The 25758-nt window shown below is 37.7% G+C and overlaps 4 protein-coding genes and 1 pseudogene across 5 annotated transcripts; 3 read left to right on the forward strand and 2 right to left on the reverse strand.

The window, feature by feature from the left end:
- The first annotated feature begins 42 nt into the window (after window positions 1-42).
- Window positions 43-6272, forward strand: LOC128362154 (vacuolar protein sorting-associated protein 4B-like). Of its 2 annotated transcripts, XM_053322833.1 has the most exons (11): window positions 43-196; window positions 1019-1130; window positions 1229-1370; window positions 1881-1939; window positions 2061-2180; window positions 2275-2431; window positions 2563-2711; window positions 3311-3392; window positions 3674-3893; window positions 4785-4925; window positions 5091-6272. In XM_053322833.1, the coding sequence occupies exons 1-11, from the start codon at window positions 176-178 to the stop codon at window positions 5190-5192; spliced, it is 1305 nt and encodes a 434-aa protein (XP_053178808.1). In that variant the 5' UTR covers window positions 43-175; the 3' UTR covers window positions 5193-6272. The 2 variants fall into 2 exon arrangements, with proteins under 2 accessions (XP_053178808.1, XP_053178809.1); XM_053322834.1 differs by lacking the exon at window positions 1229-1370 and having other exon boundaries at window positions 56-196.
- A 1254-nt stretch (window positions 6273-7526) lies between these two features.
- Window positions 7527-13147, forward strand: LOC128362160 (vacuolar protein sorting-associated protein 4B-like; annotated as a pseudogene).
- A 948-nt stretch (window positions 13148-14095) lies between these two features.
- On the reverse strand, window positions 14096-19112 carry plekhb2 (pleckstrin homology domain containing, family B (evectins) member 2). The gene is made up of 8 exons (XM_053322838.1): window positions 19010-19112; window positions 18242-18292; window positions 17542-17694; window positions 17342-17444; window positions 17171-17210; window positions 16739-16825; window positions 15990-16104; window positions 14096-15525 (listed from the first exon to the last, which is right to left on the reverse strand). Exons 2-8 carry the CDS (start codon window positions 18276-18278, stop codon window positions 15389-15391), a joined length of 672 nt encoding a protein of 223 aa, XP_053178813.1. The 5' UTR covers window positions 18279-18292; window positions 19010-19112; the 3' UTR covers window positions 14096-15388.
- Window positions 19113-19950: 838 nt separating this feature from the next.
- On the forward strand, window positions 19951-24137 carry ing5a (inhibitor of growth family, member 5a). Its single transcript, XM_053322837.1, has 8 exons — window positions 19951-20042; window positions 21337-21408; window positions 21755-21921; window positions 22119-22230; window positions 22316-22415; window positions 22575-22710; window positions 22845-22906; window positions 23023-24137. Exons 1-8 carry the CDS (start codon window positions 20006-20008, stop codon window positions 23060-23062), a joined length of 726 nt encoding a protein of 241 aa, XP_053178812.1. The 5' UTR covers window positions 19951-20005; the 3' UTR covers window positions 23063-24137.
- On the reverse strand, window positions 24134-25471 carry cep19 (centrosomal protein 19). Its single transcript, XM_053322839.1, has 2 exons — window positions 25177-25471; window positions 24134-24764 (listed from the first exon to the last, which is right to left on the reverse strand). Exons 1-2 carry the CDS (start codon window positions 25304-25306, stop codon window positions 24424-24426), a joined length of 471 nt encoding a protein of 156 aa, XP_053178814.1. The 5' UTR covers window positions 25307-25471; the 3' UTR covers window positions 24134-24423.
- Window positions 25472-25758: the final 287 nt, after the last annotated feature.

A 25758-nucleotide genomic window follows, 5' to 3' on the forward strand; every position in this document is an offset into this window, starting at 1 on the left:
GCGAGAGGCAGCTTTCTGTTGATGCGGAAGAGACAGAAGAGCTTTGGGATGTTTTTCCGACTGCAGTTGTTCTAAAAATGAAACATAAGTAATAGAAAACAGGATAACAACAGACATTATAGGGATACAGTTGTATTTGAAGCCTTTGAAGACAGAGTACAGTTTGAGCGACGTAATGGCTGGTGGCAATTTACAGGTGAGTAACAAAGTTTTAGGAAGAAGCTGCTTCGTTACGTAAGTTTATTATCATATGAGACAAAGCAGTGCGTCATTTTAATGAACGAGAAACTGCTTTAAATCACTGTAAATGAGAGTGATAATACGTAGGCTAAATGTAAATGAAGACTAACTTTGATAACATAATTGAAGTAGTAACTAATGCTTTATTCATGGTCATTAATAAGTTATGAATTATGCTTTAAAGATAAATTAACGATAAGAACAACTTTTGGGTTGCCAGGTTGTGAAAAATCCTCATTGGTGTTTACCTTTGGAGTACTGTAGCTACTTCATGGACTTTTACTTAAGTATCTCTATTTTAAGTTACTGCACACTTCATTTTACTTAAAACTTAGGTTTTACATGAAGTAATACACAAAATGTATGTTTGTACAAAACAATGCACTGTTAAATTAATTTCCAACCTTTTTTGACCCCTGTTGTTGCTGTAGTTTGAGCAGCTTTATGGGATTTTCTACTGTTTACACTAGGACTATAGCATCCTCCTTGGGACATACCATTCCCAAAAGTAATCATATCACAACCACTCAGATAGGCTATGTCTTGTGACAGTAGATGCAACAATTAGTTGATTAATTTATTGACAGAAAATGAATGGCCAACTATTTTGATAGTCGAACCGTTTTGAGTCTGTTAAGAGCAAATGTCCAAATTCTCTGGTTTCAGCTTCCTGAATGTGAATATTTCCTGGTTTATTTTGTCTTCCGCTACAGTAAACTAAATATTTTTGGGTTGGAAAAAAGAAACCTCTTCTCACTCATGTGTCTGTTGTTCTCAGAAAGCTATAGATCTTGCCAGCAAAGCATCAGAGGAAGACAAAGCCAAAAACTACGAAGAGGCCCTCAGATGTTATCAGAGTGCAGTGCAGTACTTCCTTCATGTCGTCAAATGTGAGGATCTTGATTTGTGTCCTACCAGTGTTTGATTTCATACTGCATTTGTGTGGTCTCACTTCATTTAGAATGTACTCCTGTCCCACACACCACAGATGAGGCTCAGGGTGATCGAGCAAAGCAGAGCATCAGGGCCAAATGTGCAGACTACCTGGACAGAGCCGAGCAGCTGAAGGAATATCTGAAAAAGAAGGACAAGAGTCCATCCAAACCTGTCAAAGAGTCAAGTGACAAAGGGTGAGACTGAGCAATTAGACTGTGATTGAATGAGACTGCAAATACTATAGTGTTTGTTGTTGTTGTTGTTGTTGTAACTTTCTTCAGCACTTGTTTAAATTCTTGGTGTCCATGATGGTTGTTTTTACAGCATATCTGGTAACACTTCGTTTAACATGTCCTGTAATCTACTAATAATTAACTTTATATTTAGTGCAAATAATAATGAAAATGGAGCTCTGAGACAGTCATTTCAGTTTTGTTAAAGGTGCCTTGTGGTGTTTTATTGAAAACAAAATGTCTGTTTACGGTCAATGATGACCCTTGAGGCCTAACAAACATGAATGCCATTTATTCCTCATAGAACATTTGCAGCGCCGTTTCTTTAAAACATGCATTGTCTATATCCACGTTTACTTGCTAGCAGTCTTCTTCTGTGCAGCATTTCTTGGCACATATTCCTACAAAGCAGTTCAGGGCTCGATAAAGTGACAATAAATCACAATGTGTGCTGTTTTCATTTAATTTCAGTAATGAAAGTGATGAAGGGGACGACCAGGAGAAGAAGAAGTTCCAAAGTCAACTCTCAGGTGAATGACACTGCTACAGCATTTAATGAATGCAGACAGATGCAGCAGTTACATATGGTGTATTATTATTTTTAGAAATTAATACATGCTTTAATCTTTATAATGTCCATCTTTCTTTCAGATGCCATTGTCATGGAAAAGCCAAACATTAAGTGGGATGATGTAGCTGGACTTGAGGGAGCCAAAGAAGCTTTAAAGGAAGCCGTCATCTTGCCCATCAAATTCCCTCATCTGTTCACAGGTACACATAACAAGCTTTAGGATCAGTTTTAAACCTCCTGAAATAACTCTGTAGATTTTAATAGTTTTTAATAATACTGTAAATATTTGTGCAGGAAAGAGAACTCCTTGGCGTGGGATTCTTCTCTTTGGCCCTCCAGGAACTGGGAAATCCTACCTGGCTAAAGCTGTAGCCACAGAAGCCAACAACTCCACCTTCTTCTCCATCTCCTCCTCTGACCTTGTGTCCAAGTGGTTGGGAGAAAGTGAAAAGTGAGGCCCAGGTTCTTTACATGATGATGAAACTGTGAATGTGAGAAACTGACAATAAAAATCTGTTATGTCTCCATCTCTCTCTCTCTCTCTCTCTCTCTCTCTCTCTCTCTCTCTCTCTCTCTCTCCAGGTTGGTGAAGAACTTGTTCAGTTTAGCCCGAGAACACAAACCATCTATCATTTTCATTGATGAGATCGACTCCCTCTGTGGTTCCAGGAGCGAGAACGAAAGTGAAGCAGCACGCAGAATCAAGACAGAGTTCCTGGTCCAGATGCAAGGTAAGCAAGAACAGGTCTGATTCAGGGGTGTGCCATATTGTATTGTTAACGATTAACACAAAAAAAACCATTGTGATAATGTGGATGTAATGATGTCACACTGTTGGGCACAGTAAAAACAAGCATTTCTACCAGCTCCATGGTGATGCAATTAACTCCAAAAAGGACTTCAGTAGTGTCGAAGTGTTTGGTACCAAAATTCAGATGTACAACACACCACAGTAATATGTAAGAAGTGCAAGAAAACTGTAACAACAAAAGGAGCAATACAACAAATTTATTTCATACCTCAAGCACCCAGTTGTGTATGACACGAGCCAAAAATTGCAAGAAGAAAGCTCAACAGTTATTGTGAGCTCTAAATCGAGCAGGCAGAATAACTTTGAGTTATTTTTTGTTTTTACTGTATATTTGAAAGAAAAACTTGCAATTATATGTTCTTGGAATTCATAAAATATATTTTCATTATTTTGTCATATCTACAAGAATATTACCCTAAAATATCATGATATTCTTCCATAATGACCATTATGGTGGCCAATAGCCATATTGACCATCCTTGGTCAGAACTATTGTTAAGTGTAAGAAATGTCTTACAGGTGTTGGAAATGATAATGATGGAATCCTGGTTCTGGGAGCCACAAATATACCCTGGACACTAGACTCAGCTATCAGGAGAAGGTTAGTTTCACTCACTTAGTCCATACATAATGAATGTGTGAGTAATCAGAGAATACACACTAACAGGAGAGTGTACTCTTCAAATGCTAAAAAATAAATATAAATCAGGTTTCTTCAGAGAAAAAGGAAACAAGTATCAGTGGTGTGAAACTCAGAGCAAAGCCATTCATTTTCTAGTTTTACCATCAGAGATAATACAATAACCTCCATATTTTCTCTAGTTCAAATATCAGTTCACTTGTCTTTATAACAGCTGATTGAATCTTTTGTCTGTGTCTAAGGTTTGAAAAGCGAATCTACATTCCTCTGCCTGAGGAGCACGCCCGCTCCTTCATGTTCAAACTGCATCTGGGTTCCACCCCCAACGAACTGACAGAGGCAGACTTCATCACACTGGGCAAAAAGACAGAAGGCTACTCTGGGGCAGACATCAGTATTATTGTCAGGGACGCCCTCATGCACCCCATCAGGAAGGTTCAGTCAGCCACGCACTTCAAAAAGGTAAAGTGAATAAAACATCAGTAGGCTAACATGCTTGGTCCAATGTTCTTTTGGGAATCCAGCTGGAAACAAGTATAGTATAGTGTAACACTGTTTTTAAAAAGAAGGGATAACAATTAGAGACTTTTGAAAAGAATCACAGAAGAATGAAACTTGATATGACAAAAGACATGCTAGCACCTCTCCACAAATTAACTTTAGTCTCCAGACCTTCATCAGGAAAGGTTTACTGTACAGAAAAAGAGCACCACTGCCATATATATGTAAATGTAAAACATTGCAGGATTTTTTGGATACTTCCATATAAACACTTTCATAGTTTATGATCAGATGCATCCATAAAACTTTCTGGAGTTCAAGAGCTTTGTGTGTTTTCATTCTTGCAATTTTGAACATTGCTGTAGTTGTGGTTTTGAATATACTATGCAGGATTTTCCTAAAAATATGTATAGACTCTAAAAATAATATCTCTCAATCATCACTTATGACCCACTGTGTGTGGCAGTGTATCTTTCTGCAGAGACCCTGCCTTCTGTATTTTATCGGGACTCGTAGTGACATTGCTGTCTCTATCTCTCTCCTCTGCTCCACTCTGCTCTCTGTCTGTGTCATGGATGTATAAAGAGCTGCAGGTCTGTGTGTCTGCTTGATTGAGGGCAGGGCTGAGCTACACACACACAGAGCAGAGAGATGAAGCTCTACATTTAGCACTGCTCCATCATTCCTGGTCTCTTTCTGCTCTCAGCTCTGGTGGATCCAGGGAGGAATGTTGTTTGTTTACAAATACCAGTGAACAAATCCTGCATAGTGTAGCTTTAAGTCCAAGTAGCTGTACATATAGTAATGCTGCTTTGAGTCTTTACTTCTGTTCTTCCACACACACTTATTAAGGTTCGAGGTTCATCATGGAGTAATCCTGATGTTGTGGTGGAGGACCTCCTGACTCCGTGCTCACCAGGTGATCCCAACGCCATAGCAATGACGTGGATGGAGCTTCCCGAGGATAAACTTCTAGAGCCAGTTGTGTGCATGGTGAGCAAAGTGTTGGCTTTCTAACTGCAAATATTCATCAAGAGGGGAAATGTGTGCATGTTTTATTTAACTCAACCATTTCTTAATAGTTTGATTTTATTATGAACACAGCGACAACTACAGTGATCAGGACTGATTCTGACCTCCCTGTTATCTTCCATGCAGGCTGACATGCTGAGGTCGCTGGCCAACACCAAGCCAACAGTGAACGAGGAGGACTTAGGGAAGCTGCAGAAATTTACTGAGGATTTTGGTCAAGAAGGCTAATAACAGTCACTATCTGCTCATAAATACAGCTGCAACTAACAACTATCTTCAGTCAGTTACAGGCTTGATAAATCGATGAATCTGTCACAAAAATGTTCATTACAGGTTGCTGGAGCTGAAAGTTCTCAAATGCATAAAATTATACTTCACATTAAGATGTGAAAAAAAAGAAAAGAAAGCATATATTAAGGTTTAACTTGCTATAATAGCAGATGTTTACCATTCACACTGAAATGTGAACTAAAACATTTAATTGAATTATCAAAATCATAACTGATAACGTTTTTGTTGACATACTAATCATTTAATCAAGTGTTTCTGCACTATTAACCATCCACTAAGGATCATGTTTACATCCACACTCTTTATTTGCAATGTTTCATATTTGTTTTACTCTTTTATTGCATGCCTTCAACCAAAGTCATAATAATAGTCTCTATTTTTTTAAAGAACATTTTGATTAAAGGTACCCTGTGGAACTATGGAACCATTTTTTAACGAGACAGTCCCCGTTTTGTTGCTGTGTGATGTGATATTGTACCTCCCTCCCTGACATTAATAATACACACCATGTGTTTTGATGAGTAACACTAAATCTAAACATAACTTTAATTTGTTTCCAAGGAAACTCCACAGTGCACCTTTAATCACTCTCATTGTACAGATGGTGATGGCCTTCCAACACTACATACCTCTTACTTTTATCCTAGAAGAATTATATTGCACTTGATATGATAAAGTTTTGTTTTTATAAATAGGAATTTATCCTTGAAATGTATGAAGCCACTCTTTTTAATCTGCAATTAACTTTTTACGGGTTATTTTCATTTGATTTTACTTGATACAGTTGTCACTAACAGCTTTAAAAAAGGACATTTGGGTTTCAATCAGGTTTCTGAATTTTACAAGCAAATGACTGTAAGTGCTGTACAATAATGTGATTAAAAGTATTTTCTAAACCCAAATCTTCTTTTGTCTACAATGACAGTTACAATGTCAGTGTGCATATTTTCTACTCATTGACAGTTTCCATCATGTCATATTTGTTATGAAGGTTTTTTTGTTTAAAGTTGAGCTGTTTTCTTAAACAAGTTCAACTTCCACTTTATTTTGGGGTGTACAGAGGTTACTTACTGGTTACATGAATAAAACATGATGTTATGATTGCACTTTTGTTGTATGCTATATGACATGTTCTGTGAACGAAAGTCTCAGGGTGAAATAAACAACAACAAAAAGTCATTCATAAATTTGTGAATATATTTAATTGTTCAACTAGTTAATTGTCAGTGTGGTACAGGCCGACCAAAGTGGTTTGATCTTTAGTAGGAGGCAGACACAGAAGGCTTAATCAGTTGTCCAACAGTAGTTTATTTATAATAAGTGCCACTATGTTACACGTGTAACCAAAAAGATTCAAATGGCATCACTTTTATACAGCCTCCCTACATTACATCTGCAACCAACTTAATCAAATCACAAACCCCCTTAATAATGTATGCAATAATTCTCTGACCACCCCTTCACATGGTTCTACCCTAATTAATGATGTCACCAGTCTAAATTCAGGAAACCGAAGGCTGCCTCCTCCCTTACTCCTGAGCACATTGTAAGTATAGTGAGTAACAAAGAAAGAAAATACTTAATTTATGAGCTCAAACTAAACCAATAAACTCTAACTAACCTTAATACAAGTGTGTGTGTTTTATTTTAACCAAAAGTCTCCTGAGATGTAACTTAAAAGCAAATATACTATAGTAAGTATCTGCAAAGTTTGATTACTGACTAACTTATGGTCCAAACCAACAAACAAGTATAATTAAATTAATAAGTTATGGTACAAATGTGGTCAATGGGGACAAATGGTGTGCTCCACCCACTTTGTCAGTCAGATATTTGTATTTTAAATGCAGGGTAAATCATAATTTAATTAGTACATTTGATATGAGAAATATAACAGGTTTTTATAGAATTTTATATCTTTAAACAATCTAAGACATATTTCCAATTTTTATGTATCTTACACAATGATTGTTAACAGTCTATAGATTTACAGAACTGAATTCGACTCATTAATTGTAGGAGTAAGAACAAATTGTGCTGACATGCATGTACATTACCAATGACAAACTGGGTCACACAATTTTTAACTATTTTAAGAATTTTAATAGGATAATTTAAGTTTTTGTGCAAAACCTTATCAGAAAGAAACTATTATTGTTTTAGTGTTTTATATAATTGAAAATATGCCTGAAGAAGAGACCTTTAAAGATGACGCTGTCACGTGACCACCGCGGAAGCGAGAGGGAGCTTTCTGTTGATGCGGAAGAGACACAAAAGCTTTGGGATGTTTTTCCGACTGCAGTTGTTCTAAAAATGAAACATAAGTAACAGAAAACAGGACAACAACAGACATTATAGGCATACAGTTGTATTTGAAGCCTTTGAAGACAGAGTACAGTTTGAGCGACGTAATGGCTGGTGGCAATTTACAGGTGAGTAACAAAGTTTTAGGAAGAAGCTGCTTCGTTAAAGCAGTGCGTCATTTTAATGAATGAGAAACAGCTTTAAATCACTGTAAATGACTCATTAGTGACAGTATTTTCATTTTATGTTACTTTACACTTCTACTCCACTACAATTCAAATGAAAATATTGTACTTTTACTCTACATTCATTTGACAGTTGTAAATATACCAAAATGACTTGTAAACTAAGTTTTAGATGAAATAATACACAAAATGTATGTTTGTACAAAACAATGCACTGTTAAATTACACCATAGGTTTCCAACCTTTTTTGACCCCTCTTGTAAATTGAGCTGTCTTCATTCAATGTTTTACTGTTTACACTGGGACTAGGCAGAAGTACTACAATTGATAATTTACCTACATTTTATTGACAATACGAGACACAATAATATAATACATAGCCTATATGACTGTAGTACTGGTACTTTTAATTAAGTAAATAATCAGAGTAACTATCTCATTAGTACCTTATAGTATAACTGCATTACTATCAAATAAAAAGCATAGACATCAGCTAAAGGATGTTTTGTAACCTGTCAATGCAAACCTTATTTGTATTTTTAACTTCTAACTGATCTATAAAGTATTGGTAAATTATTTATCATGTCCATTAGCCATTAAAAGCCATTAGTTACTACCCACAACAAGTTATGAGAAGACTGTTCACTAACCTCTTCTCACTCATGTGTCTGTTGTTCTCAGAAAGCTATAGATCTCACCAGCAAAGCAGCAGAGGAGGACCCTCAGGTGTTATCAGAGAGCAGTGCAGTACTTCCTTCATGTCATCAAGTGTGAGTGTTTCATAAAGCATTTGTGTGATTTTATTTATTTAAAATACACTTCTGTCCACACACCACAGATGAGACTCAGGGCCATCGAGCAAAGCAGAGCATCAGGGCCAAATGTGCAGACTACCTGGACAGAACAGAACAGCTTAAGAAGAAGGAAAAGGGTCCATCCAAACCTGTCAAAGAGTCAAATGACAAAGGGTGAGACTGAGCAATTAGACTGTGGAATGAGTCTGTAAATACCATAGTTTTTGTTGTTGTTGTTGTAACTTTCTTCAGCACTTGTTTAAATTCTTGGTGTCCATGAGGATCGTTTTTACAACATATCTAGTAACACTTTGTTTAACATTTCCTGTCTCCTAATAATTAACTTTATAATTTGGTGTAAATAATAATGAAAATGGAGTTCTGGGACAGTTATTTGAGTTTTGTTAAAGGTGCCTTGTGGTGTTTTTCTTGAAAACAAATGTTCTGTTTTATAGTCATCTCTGCCATAAGTCCCTTGATCATTATTGTAATGAACCACTCCCTCCAGACTGGCTATGCTCCATCTGCTTTAAAAACCACCATAATCAGACCACTTTTTAAGAAACCACTCTTGATCCAGAAGTTTTTGCCAATCACGGGGCAATTTCCAATCTCCCATTCCTCTCCCCAATTACTGGAACAGTAGTTGCTGCCCACCTTCAGGACCACCTCAAATACAACAACCTCTTTAAAAAATTTCAGTCTGGTGGTTTCCACTCTGCCCACAGTACAGAAATAGCTCTGGTTAGAGTCACAAATGACCTACTGATTGCAGCTGATGCTGGCTCACCTTCCCTCCTCATCCTCCTTAATTTGACTGTTGCCTTTGACACTGTTGATCAAGATATACTTCTCAACCGTTCACAGCATTCGACTCACTGACACTGCCCTTAACTAGTTTCAGTCTTACCTCACCAACAGAACTGTGCATTTCCTGTGGAAGTGTAAAGTGTCGAACACACATTTTCACCTATGGGGTCCCCCAGGGGTCAGTCCTTGGCCCCATCCTTTTCAGACTATACATGCTCCCCCTTGGCCATGTCATTAGTCCCTATACAATCTCATTTAATTGTTACACTGATGACACACAACTTTACATGAAAACTGACACACACTCCTCTGCAGCTTCATCATCGTCATCATCATCTTTCTCTATCAATACTCACCGCCATCTGGAGGAGACAGACTGCTAAAATCTTACTGTACGACTGGAATAACTCACAGGGACCCACTAAAACCCACATAGATGTTAATTTATGATTGGAAACTTTATTCTTCAGATTAGTTGAAGCTGACCTGCTGTGCTAAAAGCCTCAAGGTTGTAGGTTTACCAATTAAACACTATTTCCTTTTCCTCTATAATAAGTACCATCTTTACACAGTATTTCAAAGTTATTAAGTAAGAAATTACAGTTACAGTTTCTTTCTAGGAAGTGTTAGCAAACTATGAGAACTGTAAAGTAAAGCTATAGACCGTAATCTTTCATTTAGACCCAACAGCAGCAATGAAAAACTCCCCTTTGATGGGAAGAAACCCTGAGCAGAACTAGGCTCGGTAACAGCAGAAATATGGCTAATAATAATAGCAGCACTTTATTACTGTATCTGTATTTATTACTACCTCCTATTTATGTATTTATTTATTACTGCCTTTTTTATATTCTGTTTTTTATCCGTTATGTCTTTTATGTGTCTCATTGTTTGTTGGTTTATGTTGTCTGTTGCTGTTTTTGTGTGTATTAGCCACAGGGGACACACAATTGCATTATACTGCTGTGCAATGACAATGAGGGCATTGAATTGAATTGAATTGAATTGAAGTCAATCCACAGCTGAAGGTCTCCTGTGGGATGAGGTAGCACAAAACTTGCATGTCCTACAAGGTACAAACCACAGTTCAGTGCTCAATAAGTATCAATAAATCAGGGTTTGTGCTGTTTTTCATTTAATTTCAGTAATGAAAGTGATGAAGGGGATGATCAGGAGAAGAAGAAATTCCAAACTCAACTCTCAGGTGAATGACACTGCTACAGCATTTAATGAATGTAGACAGATGCAGCAGTGACATATGGTGTTTACTGCTTTTAGAAATTAATACATAAAATAAGATATGCCTTTATTAGTCCCATGGTAGGGAACATTGCAATAATTGACACGAAACTTATTCAATTTTAATAATTTCCTTCTGATACGTTTTTTCCACTGAAATATTATCCTATTAAAATTCTAAAAAAAAATAGTTAAAAGTTTATAATGTCCATCTCTCTTTCAGATGCCATTGTCATGGAAAAGCCAAACATTAAGTGGGATGATGTAGCTGGACTTGATGGAGCCAAAGAAGCTTTAAAGGAAGCCGTCAAATTCCCTCATCTGTTCACAGGTACACAAAACAAGAGTCAGCTTTAAACCTCTTGAAATAACTATGTAGATTTTAATAGTATTTAATAATACTGTAAATATTTGTGCAGGAAAGAAAACTCCTTGTCGTGGGATTCTTCTGTTTGGCGCTCCAGGAACTGGGAAAACATACCTGGCTAAAGCTATAGCCACCAAAGCCAACAACTCCACCTTCTTCTCCATCTCCTCCTCTGACCTCATGTCCAAGTGGTTGGGAGAAAGTGAAAAGTGAGGCCCAGGTTCTTTACATGATGATGAAACTGTGAATGTGAGAAACTGACAATAAAAATCTGTTATGTCTCCATCTCTCTCTCTCTCTCTCTCTCTCTCTCTCTCTCTGTCTCCCTAGGACGGTGAGAAACTTGTTCAGTGTAGCCCGAGAACTCAAACCATCTATCATTTTCATCGATGACCTTGACCTCCTCTGTAGCTACAGGAGCGAAGCAGCATGCAGAATCAAGACAGAGTTCCTGGTCCAGATGCAGGGTAAGCAAGAATCAATCAATCAATCTTTATTAATATAGCGTCAAGTCACAATAAAAGTCATCTCAAGGCACTTTACACATATAGCAGGTCTAGACTGTACTCTTTCATTTAATTTATAGAGACCCAACATTCCCACATGAGCAAGCACTTGGCTACAGCCGCAAGGAAAAACTCTCTTTTAATGGGAAGAAACCACCACCATATTCTGCCTTATCATAAAGAATATCATCATCCCAGAAATACCCTGAAATATATATAGATAGATATTATTCTAGGGCCATATTGACCATCCTTGGTCAGAACTATTGTTAAGTGTAAGAAATGTCTTACAGGTGTTGGAAATGATAATGATGGAATCCTGGTTCTGGGAGCCACAAATATACCCTGGACACTAGACTCAGCTATCAGGAGAAGGTTAGTTTCATTCACTTAGTCCATACATAATGAATGTGTGAGTAATCAGAGAATACACACTAACAGGAGAGTGTACTCTTCAAATGCTAAAAAAATAAATATAAATCACTAACAATTCTTATTCTAAACCAACTACAGTTTTCTTCCGAGAAAAAGGAAACAAGCATCAGTGGTGTGAAACTCAGAGCAAAGCCATTCATTTTCCAGTTTTACCATCAGAGATAATACAATAACCTCCATATTTTCTCTAGTTCAAATATCAGTTCACTTGTCTTTATAACAGCTGATTGAATCTTTTGTCTGTGTCTTAGGTTTGAAAAGCGAATCTACATTCCTCTGCCTGAGGAGCATGCCCGCTCCTTCATGTTCAAACTGCATCTGGGTTCCACCCCCAACGAACTGACAGAGGCGGACTTCATCACACTGGGTAAAAAGACAGAAGGCTACTCTGGGGCAGACATCAGTATTATTGTCAGGGATGCCCTCATGTACCCCATCAGGAAGGTTCAGTCAGCCACGCACTTCAAAAAGGTAAAGTGAAAAAAACATCAGTAGGCTAACATGCTTGGTCCAATATATTGTTTGTTTACAAATACCAGTGAACAAATCTTGCATAGTGTAGCTTTAAGTCCAAGTAGCTGTACATATAGTAATGCTGCTTTGAGTCTTTACTTCTGTTCTTCCACACACACTTAATAAGGTTCGAGGTTCATCATGGAGTAATCCTGATGTTGTGGTGGAGGACCTCCTGACTCCGTGCTCACCAGGTGATCCCAACGCCATAGCGATGACGTGGATGGAGCTTCCCGAGGATAAACTTCTAGAGCCAGTTGTGTGCATGGTGAGCAAAGTGTTGGCTTTCTAACTGCAAATATTCATCAAGAGGGGAAATGTGTGCATGTTTTATTTAACTCAACCATTTCTTAATAGTTCGGTTTTATTATGAACACAGCAACAACTACAGTGATCAGGACTGATTCTGACCTCCCTGTTATTTTACTTGCAGGCTGACATGCTGAGGTCGCTGGCCAACACCAAGCCAACAGTGAACGAGGAGGATTTAGGGAAGCTGCAGAAATTTACTGAGGATTTTGGTCAAGAAGGCTAATAACAGTCACTATCTGCTCATAAATACAGCTGCAACTAACAACTATCTTCAGTCAGTTACAGGCTTGATAAATCGATGAATCTGTCACAAAAATGTTCATTACAGGTTGCTGGAGCTGAAAGTTCTCAAATGCATAAAAGTATACTTTACATTAAGATGAAAAGAAAGCATATATTAAGGTTTAACTTGCTATAACAGCAGATGTTTACCCTTCATACTGTATAGTGAACTAAAACAATTAATCAAATTATCAAAATCATAATTGATATAATTGATTGACATACTAATCATTTAATCAAGTGTTTCTGCACTATGTTTACATCCACACTCTTTATTTGCAATGTTTCATATTTGTTTTACTCTTTTATTGCATGCCTTCAACCAAAGACATAAAAAATAGTCTATTTTCTTTTAAGACATTTTTGATTATAGGTACCATGTGGAGTCTATGACTTCTAGTAGCACTATGGAACCATTTTTTAACGAGACAGTCCTCGTTTTGTTGCTGTGTGATGTGATATTTGTACCTCCCTCCTGGACATTAAAAATACACACCATGTGTTTTGATGAGTAACACTAAATCTAAACATAACTTTAATTTGTTTACAAGGAAACTCCACAGTGCACCTTTAATCACTCTCATTGTACAGATGGTGATGGCCTTCCAACACTACATACCTCTTACTTTTATCTTAGGAGAATTATATTGCACTTGATATGATAAAGTTTTACCGTAAGTACTGTACAATAATGTGATTAAAAGCATTTTCTAAACTCAAATCTTCTTTAGCCTACAAAGAGGGCTACGATGTCAGTGTGCATATTTTCTACTCATTGACAGTTTCCATCATGTCATATCTGTTATGAAGGTGTTTTGTTTTTTTGAACTTTAGCTCTGTTTCTAACACAGGTTCAACTTCCAAACAAAGTCTGTTTAAGGGTTTATAGGTATTTGTAGGCCTATGTGCTCAAACTGTGTTGCCTTTGGATTTGAAATATTATATTCAAGAATTTATTTTGGTGTGTGCAGAGGTTACTTACTGGTTACATGAATAAAACATGATGTTATGATTGCACTTTTGTTATATCCTACATGACATGTTCTGTGAACAAAAGTCTCAAGGTGAAATAAACAACAAAAAAAGTCATTCATACCTTTGTGAATATATTTAATTGTTAAAATACATCTTAGTTAATTGTCAGATATTTGTATTTTAAATGCAGGGTAAATCATAACTTAATTAGTACATTTGATATGAGAAAGAAACAGGTTTTTATAGAATTTTACATCTTTAATACATGTAGAAAAATGACATCACATCACACTGCTCGCAGAAGCTGATAATTTGCAAAGATGAAATGATTTGGAAATACAAGTCTTATACTTCTCGTCAGTGACATTAATGACAATATACAACATCTGTTTGAAAAGCAGACCAAGCAGAAATTGCCATTGTATGTGAATAAATGCAGTCATAATTACCATGAATAATGAATAATGGGAAAATCTGAAAATATTGAAGTCAATTGGAGTGAAAACTAAGTAACCGAAGTGTAACTGATGTGGGCTGATTCATCTGATCAGTATTTGTGTATAATGCACCGAGCCCACTGAAATATAAACCAAAATATAAAATCACTAATATGAAATGAAACGTGATCCGACAGCTGCCAACGAAAAAAAATAAGACAGAACTTTAAGGAGTGAAGTCCCTTTTTCACTTAAAAGCACATTGTGTACATGCCAGTGTTTCCTCACATGTAGACTTATTTGTGGTGACGACAACATCAGACATGAAACCTCAACCAGATTCCACCGAAACCTAAAAATGCTACAATGAAATTAATTTAATGCTCTGATTTCATTGATTTATTGCTTTGTGTGCACAATCCTCTTAACACAACTCTCATTCAAGCCTGCCTCCACCACAAATAACCTGAGGACTTGAAGAAACACAGCATATTCACAGCCAAAATAGACAAGTGATCCATGAAAAAAAAAAAAAAAAAAGTAAAATAACATGAGGTACAGTACACAGATGAACACAAAACCTGTAAAAAACAAAACATTAAGGATAAAGGTGCTCCGTGAAACAGGAACAAACATGACTGAGATGTTTAGCAAAGAGGACCTTTAGTATACGTGAGAATAGTTGAGTCTTCTTGTCATTTAAATAACTCTTTAAAGTAAGTATTTTTGGTTAAGAACATTCATTTTCAGACAACACAAAAGGGGGTGGGAGAGTGCCACAGGGCATCTGAGAAAGTGCTAACAGTATTTATATATATAGGGAGTAATCGCCTGCTCATCACAATCATGCTTCATAGATGGAAACAGCCCAACAGAGGCATTTTACTCCGACTCATGTGATGGCACAGAGAAGAAGCCAAATGCTGCATAAACAGGGGAATGGTGTGCTATAAGGTGTCGTGTTAATCGAAACGCTAAAAGACAGAGAAGAGAGAGCCGAGTGCCAAACCGGTTGCCGCTCCAGCGAGCATGCCCAAAGCCACATCTCCTCCGTCGTCACGCTGGCGCTCCCGAATTACGACATGGTTCACTCCAGCAGCAGGGTACCCGCCTACAAACACAATGACAACATTAGGTTAGCAATACTGAAAATGAGCACATTCAAACTGAGGAGACATACAACTAAAGTAACCCCTATTTTCTTTATGTCTTCTTATGCCTTTGACTGCTATTTAAAGGGGAGCAGTACACCTTTTATTTCAGTTATCTGGTTTCATTTTTAAAACTGCTACAAATGTGTGACAAAAGCAAACAAAAGCAGCCAGTTTAGTTTTTTTCTGGTGTGACAAGACTAGAAAATATTATTTAACCATGTTGAAATAATGTGTGAATAGCAGGTTGTTATCCAGTTCTTCCCGTTCTGATGATATTGTGTGACTGCATCATAAGTGCAGCCTCACAGCGTTGAGTAAAACTATAGAGGCTTGTTGCATTTTTTGCATTATTCTATACCATCTTAAATTCAATATTCGGGTTTACTTCTGCACATTTTCTGAGAGTTACGCAGTCTTTTACCTTGGTACTGATAAGGATAAGCAACAGCGTATGGTTGGCCATCAGCTGAGTATACAATCTGTGTAGCATGTGGGGCAGGTGCAACATACTCTCCATACGGTCCTGGAGCATAAACCTGGGGAAAAGTGACAGAAGAAAAACCCCATTAGGCCTCTGCTGATTCACATAAACCTTTCATATTACAGAGACTTGTTGGATTCAGTGTTAATGTAACAAATACTGTTTTAAGTCACTTCCATCCACTTCTATTACTACACCACTAGATGGCTGTAGGTGTCAACTTTGTTGTAATGCAGTCCACTTTCTTTTTTTGGTTTTGCCTGACTCACTAGTTTCCTTCTCCTTTTACAATGATCATTGAATATGAGCAAATATACTGTGAAAACATGTAACATTTGGTGCAATCGTGTGTATGACATAAGCCTCCTCAAGAGACAAACACTGAAAAGATATTTCCTTTTCACCCATGACTACTTTAAAAAGTGTCTTAAAAAGGTGTTTTTTTAGTCATGTTTCTTCTTTGCTTGAGATTTCCCTAATCAAATATTTCCTATGTTTATATATCTTACACAATGATTGTATGTTAACAGTCTATAGGTATACAGGACTAAGTTTGACTAATTTATTGTGAGAGTAAGAAAGAAATGTTCTGACATGCACATGTTCACTTCCAACAATAACAAAAAATTCTGGGTTAGACTAAACTTTTAGCTAGTTTACAGTCACATGCAAACTGTTTCATCTTTTACCTGAGGTGGGGGAGCATATTCTGAGTAGGGGGGAGGAGCGGAAGCAGTCACTTCCTGTGCAAAGCTGATCTGAGGAGGAGTGACCATCTAAAAAAACAGAAATGAGGTTACCATCATTAGCCACTAAGAAAACATCCCTGTTGTATAACCCTGTTTGCGTTTCCCTTGCATGTGTGGAACCAGGTACACAATTTAAAGTAGTTACAGTGTCTGTATTTGACCAATCAGCAATGGTCAGCCCTACAAACCCCGCCCCTAAAGTTCTTGTATTTTTGGAAGTAAGAAATTAACAGTTTTTAACTCTGAGTTCAGTTGGAGTCACAGTTAATCTAATATATAAAACATAGATACATTCATTTTACAACAACTACCAGTTCATACTTTGATGGACAAAGCAAAAGTGAAACAATTTAAGATGTAGCAGAATCTCACCATATTAATTCTGGCATCCTGCAGTGCCATGGTCCATGCCCTGCAACAAAAAGAGTCTTTTAGAATTAAATCATGTCTAGAATATATCAGACTAAAGCATGAAACTTCACTAACATAACATTAACATTAAACAAACTGATATGATGACTAAGTAGGTATGTGTTGTCTTACAGAGCATCATCTGCACTGTCTGCACACAGACTGATGACCCGACCATCTCTGCACACGATCTGCAGCAAGGCATCACGCATCTTCCCCTCCGGAGGGTTCAGGTCTGAGGAGCCAGAAAGAGTTCAAAACATGAGCAGAAGAACACTTCTACACTGTTAATCTGATTCACTGAAATCATCATACACATCATCTACAAGTACCTTGACACGCAGCAGAATTGCGGATGTTGATGCAGTCGACCCTCATGTGGATATCATCCTCCATGTCACGGCATTGTTGGTCATTATAGAACACAAGTCGTCCATCAGCCCACAAGTCAAACCAGTTCCTTTTCCAACGGCGTAGTATGGTACCTAACATGAAAATACACTACAGTCAAATTCAATCCAAAATATCTTTATCTGATTTTTAAAGACTTATTTCTCACCAACTGTTGCAGCATCTTTACTATTTGTTATGGATATTATTATACAATACTTATCAAAGGGAACCTAAGATGCTTTTTGTGGTTTTACATTATTTATACACAGATATGAAGTTGGATATCTATGATAAACTTGGTAAAAGTTCCTAAACTCAAAGTTAACATATGTAGAAATTCTCACTAAGAATCAAAAGCAAGTGATTCAACCTGTGCTCAACTTTTCTTTTGCGGTGTATTTTTCTATCTTGCCAGTGAGCTGATCTCAGATTGCCATGCATGTGTATAAACAGCTGTCCATACTGTAGTCTTGGTTTTTCCATGAGTTGTTGTTAGCTCCCATATTTCAGATCGGATCGGAATCTGCCATAGTCATACAAAGCTACTAATGTAAAGTCCCAGAACAAAAAATAAAGAGCTGAAAACAGTCCCCTTTTAAAATGGTGTTGAAGCTGCTGTGCCTGTGTACCACTACTTACTTTGTCGATGAAGCCAACCACTCTTCACCATAGCCATCTTAGAGGCAACACCTAAAACAACAAACACATTTATAATACAGTGTCTTAGTAATAATGTAAACTACATAAAGTATGATGACTGGGTGTGGCATATGAAAACAAACCTCGTGACTTGCAGCACGAGGTTACATTAAATGTCCAAGCTGACACTTTCAAAACTAAAAAGAAAACCTCTAACAACAAGAACAATAGTATTGATCACTGATGGCTGAGTTTATTGATCTTAAACACGAGATTTGACTTTGCAACTTAACGTACTGTAAGCTCATTAAGAGACATGTTGACACCATATGGTTAAGTAGAACAACACTGACGCTCACAGAAACTAGATATCTAGTGCTTTTATTTACTGTTAAAACAAACAGTTATTTAGCATTTACTTTCAATTAGCCAGCTAGTTAACCAAACCTTCATGTGACAATAGGCCTGTTGAAAGCAGGGCATCCTTATTTGTTATTGACCAGTTGTAATACTGAGAAAGTGTGGTATAACTGATTATGTAAAAACAATAACATCAGGACACTTGTAGCAAAGGATAAATTAGGTTAGTTAAGGTTATGTTGTTGTGTTTTTGTCTGATACCAAACGTAATCGAAGTTAGCTAGCGTTAATTAACGTAGTTTGTGTAAATATGTCTGTAGCGAGATAACCCATTAGCCCACTGTACTCATAGTTGGCTAAAACGTGTCTTCCTAACCAAGAAGAACAGCACACAGTTTGGATACTTACTGGATTATTTGTGTTTTTTACGAAAATATGAAGTCTTTGGTGAGGCTACAGAAAACACGGAACTGAGAGAAATATATAAAAAAAAACACGATGCTCCCCTCGTACCGGAAAAAGCCTGACCGATGAACGAAGTGGACACACACTCTATGCGTGTGTTTATTGGTCGTCGGGAGCTGCCGCTAAGCCCCGCCCGCCGAGCATCTTCGCTACCGTTCAGTCTCTGAGAGCAGGAGAGGGGGGGGGCGTTTGTTTTGGATGACGTCACCTGTCAGCTGACAGCGCTGGAAAGTGCGAGCAAACGCAGCGAGGGCGCGCTCGTTTTGTCCTCCTGGTGCGCCAACAGGGGGAGCGGGCCAAGTGTTATAAACTGTAGTTCATGGTTTATATTCTCAAAGTGAATAGACTTTTGGGCAAATGCAAGCAGATATTTTTGTTAACATTTGTTGGTAGTCTTTCGCGTAAAACTAGTAGGCTCTTTTTGAATAAGGTAATATTATATCTATCTATTTGTAGTAAAGACTGGTAATGTTACACTGTATTTAGATAAATAAGAAAAAGTATAAGAAATAGCACCATCCAGCATACATCGCACACAACAGAATAAAATGAAAAAGAAACACAGAAAAACACTAATATAGTAGAATAAAAAAGGTAATTATACGTTGTGCAATAGCATATAATGAATTATGCAAACAATAAATAAATAAAATTAGCATATTATTATTATGTACACATTGATGCGACTGCGCATGCGAGAAACAACAGCATACAATAAAAAAAAGTTGATCCTGCACATATGTGTGATTCCGACTGCATGTGTGTGTTTGAATGAAGCGTACCCTTACTCTATCCTATTTGCAGTTGTGAGCATCGTTTCATTCCCGCCCAGAGAAGCTTGACTGAGACCGCCGGGCAGCCCAGGTCACAAAACAAGCCGACAGTTCTCGGGTCAACAGTTACAGAGCTAACGACGCAGGAGCTAAAAGCTAACTTGAAATGGCGACGGCAATATACTTGGAACATTACCTTGACAGTGAGTATCCAGGGACTATGGTGTAGTGGTACTAACATTTTAAACATCTGATGTGTGTTTGAGGGTTAGTTTGACTGTACCGAAGACTTTTTCGCTTGGCGGACAACTGACAGGTAGCAGAGCTAGCTAGCGTTAACTGATTAGCATCGCGATATAGCTTTCCGAAGAGTAAAGTGGGGCACATTCTCCGTGCGCGCAGCAGAATTTACTCCGAGGCTGCTGTCAATGCCCTAGTGCCACACATTAAACACTTACAGTTAACGGCTTGTGTCCCTTGACAGTGTAACAGTTACCAACTAGCAGCTAGGAAACAAGCAACTTGCAGCGTTTACTTATATTAGGTTATTGAAAGTGTCATGACCATACTTTGCGGTGTAAAACTTGTGAATTGTGTTCATGTGGTCCACATTTGTGTTTGCGTCAGAAAGGCAGACAGCATGCATTTGCAACCTGTTGCTAACCGCGTGTAACCGTTTAGGCGCCGGGGCGCGGTGTTTGAAGTGCGTCACGTAATGGGTGCACGGAGCTGTGACACTGACAGAGGAGGCACAATGTGTTCCGTTGTAAATTGTGCCTATAATATTTACCATAATATAATATCATATCCAACGTCTGCACAGACATCTCAAAGCATGGCCGATCATGGACACATACACATCTACAACATGCTTGTTACGTATCAGTGATGTGAAAGATATACTTACCTTATGTTGCAGGTTTATTCTGACATCAAGATGTTCACAGCACTCAATACAAATGAATTTCAAACTGATATAAATATTATATTTAACTGAAGTTTACATTTCCTGCGCATTAATTAATTTGTATTGTATTGTTTGTTGATGTTTAATAATTTCAATTCATTTTAAAATTAACCACCCCTTAGCCTTGGGTTGCAAAAACCCTGCATTACTGTTTTCTTACTGTTTTTTGTTGTTGTTTGGCCACACACTTACATAGACCTTACATATCATATAAAAATGACATTAGTTCTTTCTGAAAACCATTGCATAACATCCAGCAGACAAGGAGCTACACAGGCATTTACTTGCACATATTGAGGAAATGTTCAATTAACAGTTGTTCTCTGAGCAATCATGTAGTAAGAATAGTGATCTAAAAGAGGTTCAGGAACTCTATAGAGGGGCAGTATTGGAGGGGGGGCGGTAAATTCTGACACTTGACACTGTGAAGGACATTTTTACACTAAATTGTTATTTAATGAAATGTTATTATCAAGGGATGATAGTGTTATGATTGAAAGTCTCCTCCTTCATGTCTGTCTTGTCCACAGGTATTGAGAATCTACCATGTGAGCTACAGAGAAATTTTACTTTGATGCGGGACCTGGATAACAGGACTGAAGGTAATAATTTAGTCTTGTGAAGTTATCATTAGTGCTGCATGAATATGAATCCCTTACATACCCAAAGTTTACCGGCACAGCTTTCACTTAGTTTACATGATTACACCTCTCAGGTCAGTGTGGGCAACCTACACTATTAAACTGTCCACTTAATGTTAACCTGAGCAGAGGTCTAATAGACCCTTTTCACTGCAGACATTGTAACTTGTAATGGCGACATTAATTAATAATGATAGCTCATTTACATTATGTCTGAAAAATTCCCTAAATGTAATGCAGCCACTTTTAGAACTGTGCCGTGGCATCAACAGTATATTTTCAGCACTGTAATCATGTTGTTGTGCAGAAAAGAAAGGCGAGATTGACAAACTGGCTGAAGAGTACATACTGACTGTGAAGAACCTGGCCTCAGAACAAAGAGTGGAGCACCTGCAGAAGATCCAAAATGCCTACAGCAAGTGCAAAGAGTTCAGCGATGACAAAGTCCAGCTTGCAATGCAGACCTACGAAATGGTCAGTCCAAACCACTGTCATCTCATCACATCTGTACAATAGACAGAAATGGCTGCTTTTGTGCAGTCCAAAGCGAAGACCATAATAGGCATTTTAAGTCATGCTTTCTTGTAATTAATCACTTTTCTTAGTATTTTCAGTTTGAAAATGGAAGCACACTGTCAGGTTCTAATCTTCATGAAACCCTTTCCCTCCAGGTGGACAAGCATATCCGCAGACTGGATGCAGATCTTGCACGGTTTGAGAATGAGCTGAAAGAGAAACTGGAAGTGAGCGGCTATGAAAGTACAGAGGGAAGAGCTTTGAAAAGTATGTTGGGTAACTGAACGGCCTTCGTCAAAGAACAATATAGATCTTATCAATGCACATGTTTAAATGAGAGTATTTTCCACAGAGGCTGAGTCTCGGGGGCTGAGAGAGAAGCGTGGATCCAGGGCACGAGCGAGGAAAGGTTCTGATGAAGATTCTCCAAAAAAGAAAAAGATGAAAAACAGGTAACTTTCACTAGATGATGACTTTCAGAGTCTGAGCTACATGTTCATCAGACCTGAAAATCTATTAGTCACACAACCAGCGTTTCATAACCTTCATATCAAGTCATTGTAATCACATTTGATTCTAATCATGCTCTCTGTGCCATGTTGGACTCCCAGCCCAGACTTGAGTGAAGCCCTTCTGCCGATGCAGCCATCAGATGTTTTGGACATGCCAGTAGATCCCAACGAGCCTACATACTGCCTGTGCCATCAGGTTTCATATGGAGAGATGATTGGATGTGATAACCCAGATGTAGGTTTTCATAACTTTTTTTATTTTTATTTTGCTAAATTAAGTTTGACAAATGTATTTCATGTCAGAATCTGCTGACTGCCTTTTTTTCACTTAGGATTTAAAACACTGACATCCTTTTTCATTCCTTCCAGTGTCCGATTGAGTGGTTTCACTTTGCTTGTGTTGATCTTGCCACTAAGCCCAAAGGAAAATGGTAAGAGTCTTTAAGTAGTGAAAGGATGTTAACGTATGTGTTGTTTGCTTGTTAATTCATGCAGATGATTAACCATTGTCCTCTGTGTCTGAACATCTTTGTTTTTCTCCTCTCAGGTTTTGTCCGAGATGCACCCAAGACAGGAAGAAAAAATGAGATTTATTGTTTTCAGAAATACTTATAACTAATATTGTATGTATTTCGGTGTACTTTAATAGTGTAATATATATATTTCAGCTCCTATTACTCTCCATAGAGATGGTGGGTCACACAGCTTTTTTTAAAGGCCTAATCCGGATTTGGAGTATAGCTACACTCGTGGCACATCATCCCTGTTTTATTGGCTTCACTGTCATTGTTTTTAAGACAGCTGTCTTTGTCTAGTAGCTTTAAAATAATCATATCACATATATGTTATTAGTGTACTCTGGGGAAATTTGTCTGGGCAGTGAAGTTGACGTTACACAAATGATCACCCATCAGAAAGTCATATATTGTATATATAATGTATGTCAGTAACATACTCAAAGATCCCGGATTGTGGCTTTAGTATACTTGAAACTTCAATTTTATAAAGAACTATTTTTTAAACAAATTGAAAGCCTGCTGAGAATTTACAGTTTTAAACACCTAAATCCTTACCAAAAATTGTGGCGGTAAAAGGAATTGTGTGTCAGATTTTCCGTTACCTACCTCCTGAGAGAACACATCAGCACTGCATCAATGACTGCAATTGATACCCATGTAAAAAAAAAAAATTAGTTTTGATTAGCTTAAACCAAACAAGCAAAATAATGTTAATTGTCTGATTCTCACGAAAACCTGCGACATTTTTGAATGTATTGTGGTACTAATGGTCAGTCAGTCAGTGTCTCTGAATGAGGTTTTTAAGCACTTTGAATGAAATTTTCCCCTAATGAGGTTTGATACTGCAGGCGTGGTTTTATGATCAAGTTAATCTCACTTAAAACTTTGCCATAGTACATCACATCAAACCACATGGAAATATATATTTTTTGTATATGAAACAATATTTTGTGGACACGGTTTTCCCAAAGATATATTTGTTGTATTGATTACTTATTGGTGAACGCTCAAATTTTATTTAATAGGATTTTAGCATCTTTCATATTCAACTGTGAATATTACTCATGTAGGTATAAGCCACAAATAAAAGAGCCAAAGTCTTTGTATTTTGTAAATTCAGTATTTTATAACAAATAAATATTCACTATTATCCATGCATTATTCCTTTCATTGCAGTGTGAAATGGGAAATATAGTGTGTGTGTGTTTCAGAACAAATCCCTGTGCATGAACACCATGGTTTCAATGACTACAGGGTATTGCTGACAAATGGGTAGAAAACACTGATGTCCTTCGACTTGTGGGCTGGTAGGCTTCTGTTCAGCTTCTACGTTAAGCACTGTAGTCAGCATCAATATCTCTTTAATAGAAAATCAGAATATCTGATGGTTTATCTACAATCTCAATTTGAAAGGACTGAAGAACAGAACTTTAAAATCCATCATCAGACTCCTCGTCCCAGCTGCACTTTTCTTTGGTATGGAAATCCACCTCCAGGTCATAAACAAAGTCAGGATCATCTTTGCATCTCTGGTTCCTCTCAAACAGTCTGTCCATTTGGCCTTTCTTACGAGCCAGCTCATCATCATCCAGTTTGTTCAGGTCCTGGTCAGGGTCCAGCTGGAATGAGGCCAGGCTGTGCTCCAGACTGAAGCCCTGCATGTGATCACGCAGGATGATGTGTAGTCTCTCAAGCTGGCTCTGGGACACACTTTCCAAGTAGTCTCTGTGCCGAGGATGGTTCTTCAGCCTTTCGGCAGCCGTGCTGTAATCTGGAGAGTAAAGAAAGCACACATGTTGGCATCAAGGACTCAAAATGCTCTGGAAGCAAAAATGACCTGCTGCTGAGTCAAGATTAGCTAAAGTATCTTTACAGTTAATACCTTCCATATTCATTTACAATACATCAGATTACCACAAATTAATTGCTGTATAGTTATTTTTGGGCCCCTAAGGATCTGGAGCCCAGTGGCAGCGAGTCCCAATATTTAAGTTAAAGGGTGATTTAATGAACCATGTCTGTATACTGTAAAGGAGAATTTGTAGTGATGATGAGAGATGGCTATTTTAGGGGCCAATGTCTACAGAGGACCAGTGGAACACTAACAAGGGGAGAAAATGGGCCCTGAATTTGTAATTACTATTCCTTCACACTAAAATAAAAGTACATATGAGTCACCTTACCAGAACATTTGGAGAAGTTTCGCACAGGTATTATTCTTTTCCGCACCTTGTTGGTGTCCTTGTGCTGATAAATAAGGACGATGGCTGGAGGGCTGAACTGCACTCCGCACCGTTTTGCCTCGAAACGCATCTTCAGTTTATATCAGCTACCCCAGTTTAAACTGGTTTCCACTTAGAGCTCAGCGGTAACACAGTAAACCATTTAAAAAATAATCATTCATGTCTCATACGGACATTAGAAAGATGAGTATGAAATAAGAAATTCACACACCGTTGATGAGATGTTACCATGTTACCCGAGTGTTTACCGACTGTTGCTGACGGACCCTTTCGTCTTAACCGAAGCCTGCCTACATTTGAATCAAACCATTTTTACCTAGGAAGGCAAAGTCTTGATTCCAACTCAAAAGTCCGCCCTACTCTGCCTTTGGTTGGCTAAACTCGTTCCCTTCGTTGTTTAGATTCGTTGGGTTTGGGTAAGAATATCAGGATACGCCAATCAGAGACGCAGTAGGACGAAACATGACTTCACCATCCTAGGAATAAATTGCAATCATGTATGCTATTATAATTTACAAAAAC

This window comes from Scomber japonicus, chromosome 7 (assembly GCF_027409825.1).
Source record: "Scomber japonicus isolate fScoJap1 chromosome 7, fScoJap1.pri, whole genome shotgun sequence".
Taxonomy (NCBI): Eukaryota; Metazoa; Chordata; class Actinopteri; order Scombriformes; family Scombridae; genus Scomber; species Scomber japonicus.

Bases quoted from the DNA above. Each gene is read 5' to 3' on its own strand.
- LOC128362154 (XM_053322833.1), top strand. From the start codon at position 176: ATGGCTGGTGGCAATTTACAG. The intron at 1,940-2,060 runs GTGAATGACACT...TCTTTCTTTCAG, and splicing joins GTTCCAAAGTCAACTCTCAG to ATGCCATTGTCATGGAAAAG. The intron at 4,926-5,090 runs GTGAGCAAAGTG...TCTTCCATGCAG, and splicing joins TAGAGCCAGTTGTGTGCATG to GCTGACATGCTGAGGTCGCT.
- plekhb2 (XM_053322838.1), bottom strand. From the start codon at position 18,278: ATGGCTATGGTGAAGAGTGGTTGGCTTCATCGACAAA. The intron at 17,445-17,541 runs GTACTTGTAGAT...CTGGCTCCTCAG, and splicing joins CAATTCTGCTGCGTGTCAAG to ACCTGAACCCTCCGGAGGGG. The intron at 17,211-17,341 runs GTAAGACAACAC...TTTTTGTTGCAG, and splicing joins GACAGTGCAGATGATGCTCT to GGCATGGACCATGGCACTGC.
- ing5a (XM_053322837.1), top strand. From the start codon at position 20,006: ATGGCGACGGCAATATACTTGGAACATTACCTTGACA. The intron at 20,043-21,336 runs GTGAGTATCCAG...TCTTGTCCACAG, and splicing joins CTTGGAACATTACCTTGACA to GTATTGAGAATCTACCATGT. The intron at 22,711-22,844 runs GTAGGTTTTCAT...CATTCCTTCCAG, and splicing joins TTGGATGTGATAACCCAGAT to TGTCCGATTGAGTGGTTTCA.
- cep19 (XM_053322839.1), bottom strand. From the start codon at position 25,306: ATGCGTTTCGAGGCAAAACGGTGCGGAGTGCAGTTCAGCCCTCCAGCC. The intron at 24,765-25,176 runs GTAAGGTGACTC...TTTACTCTCCAG, and splicing joins AAACTTCTCCAAATGTTCTG to ATTACAGCACGGCTGCCGAA.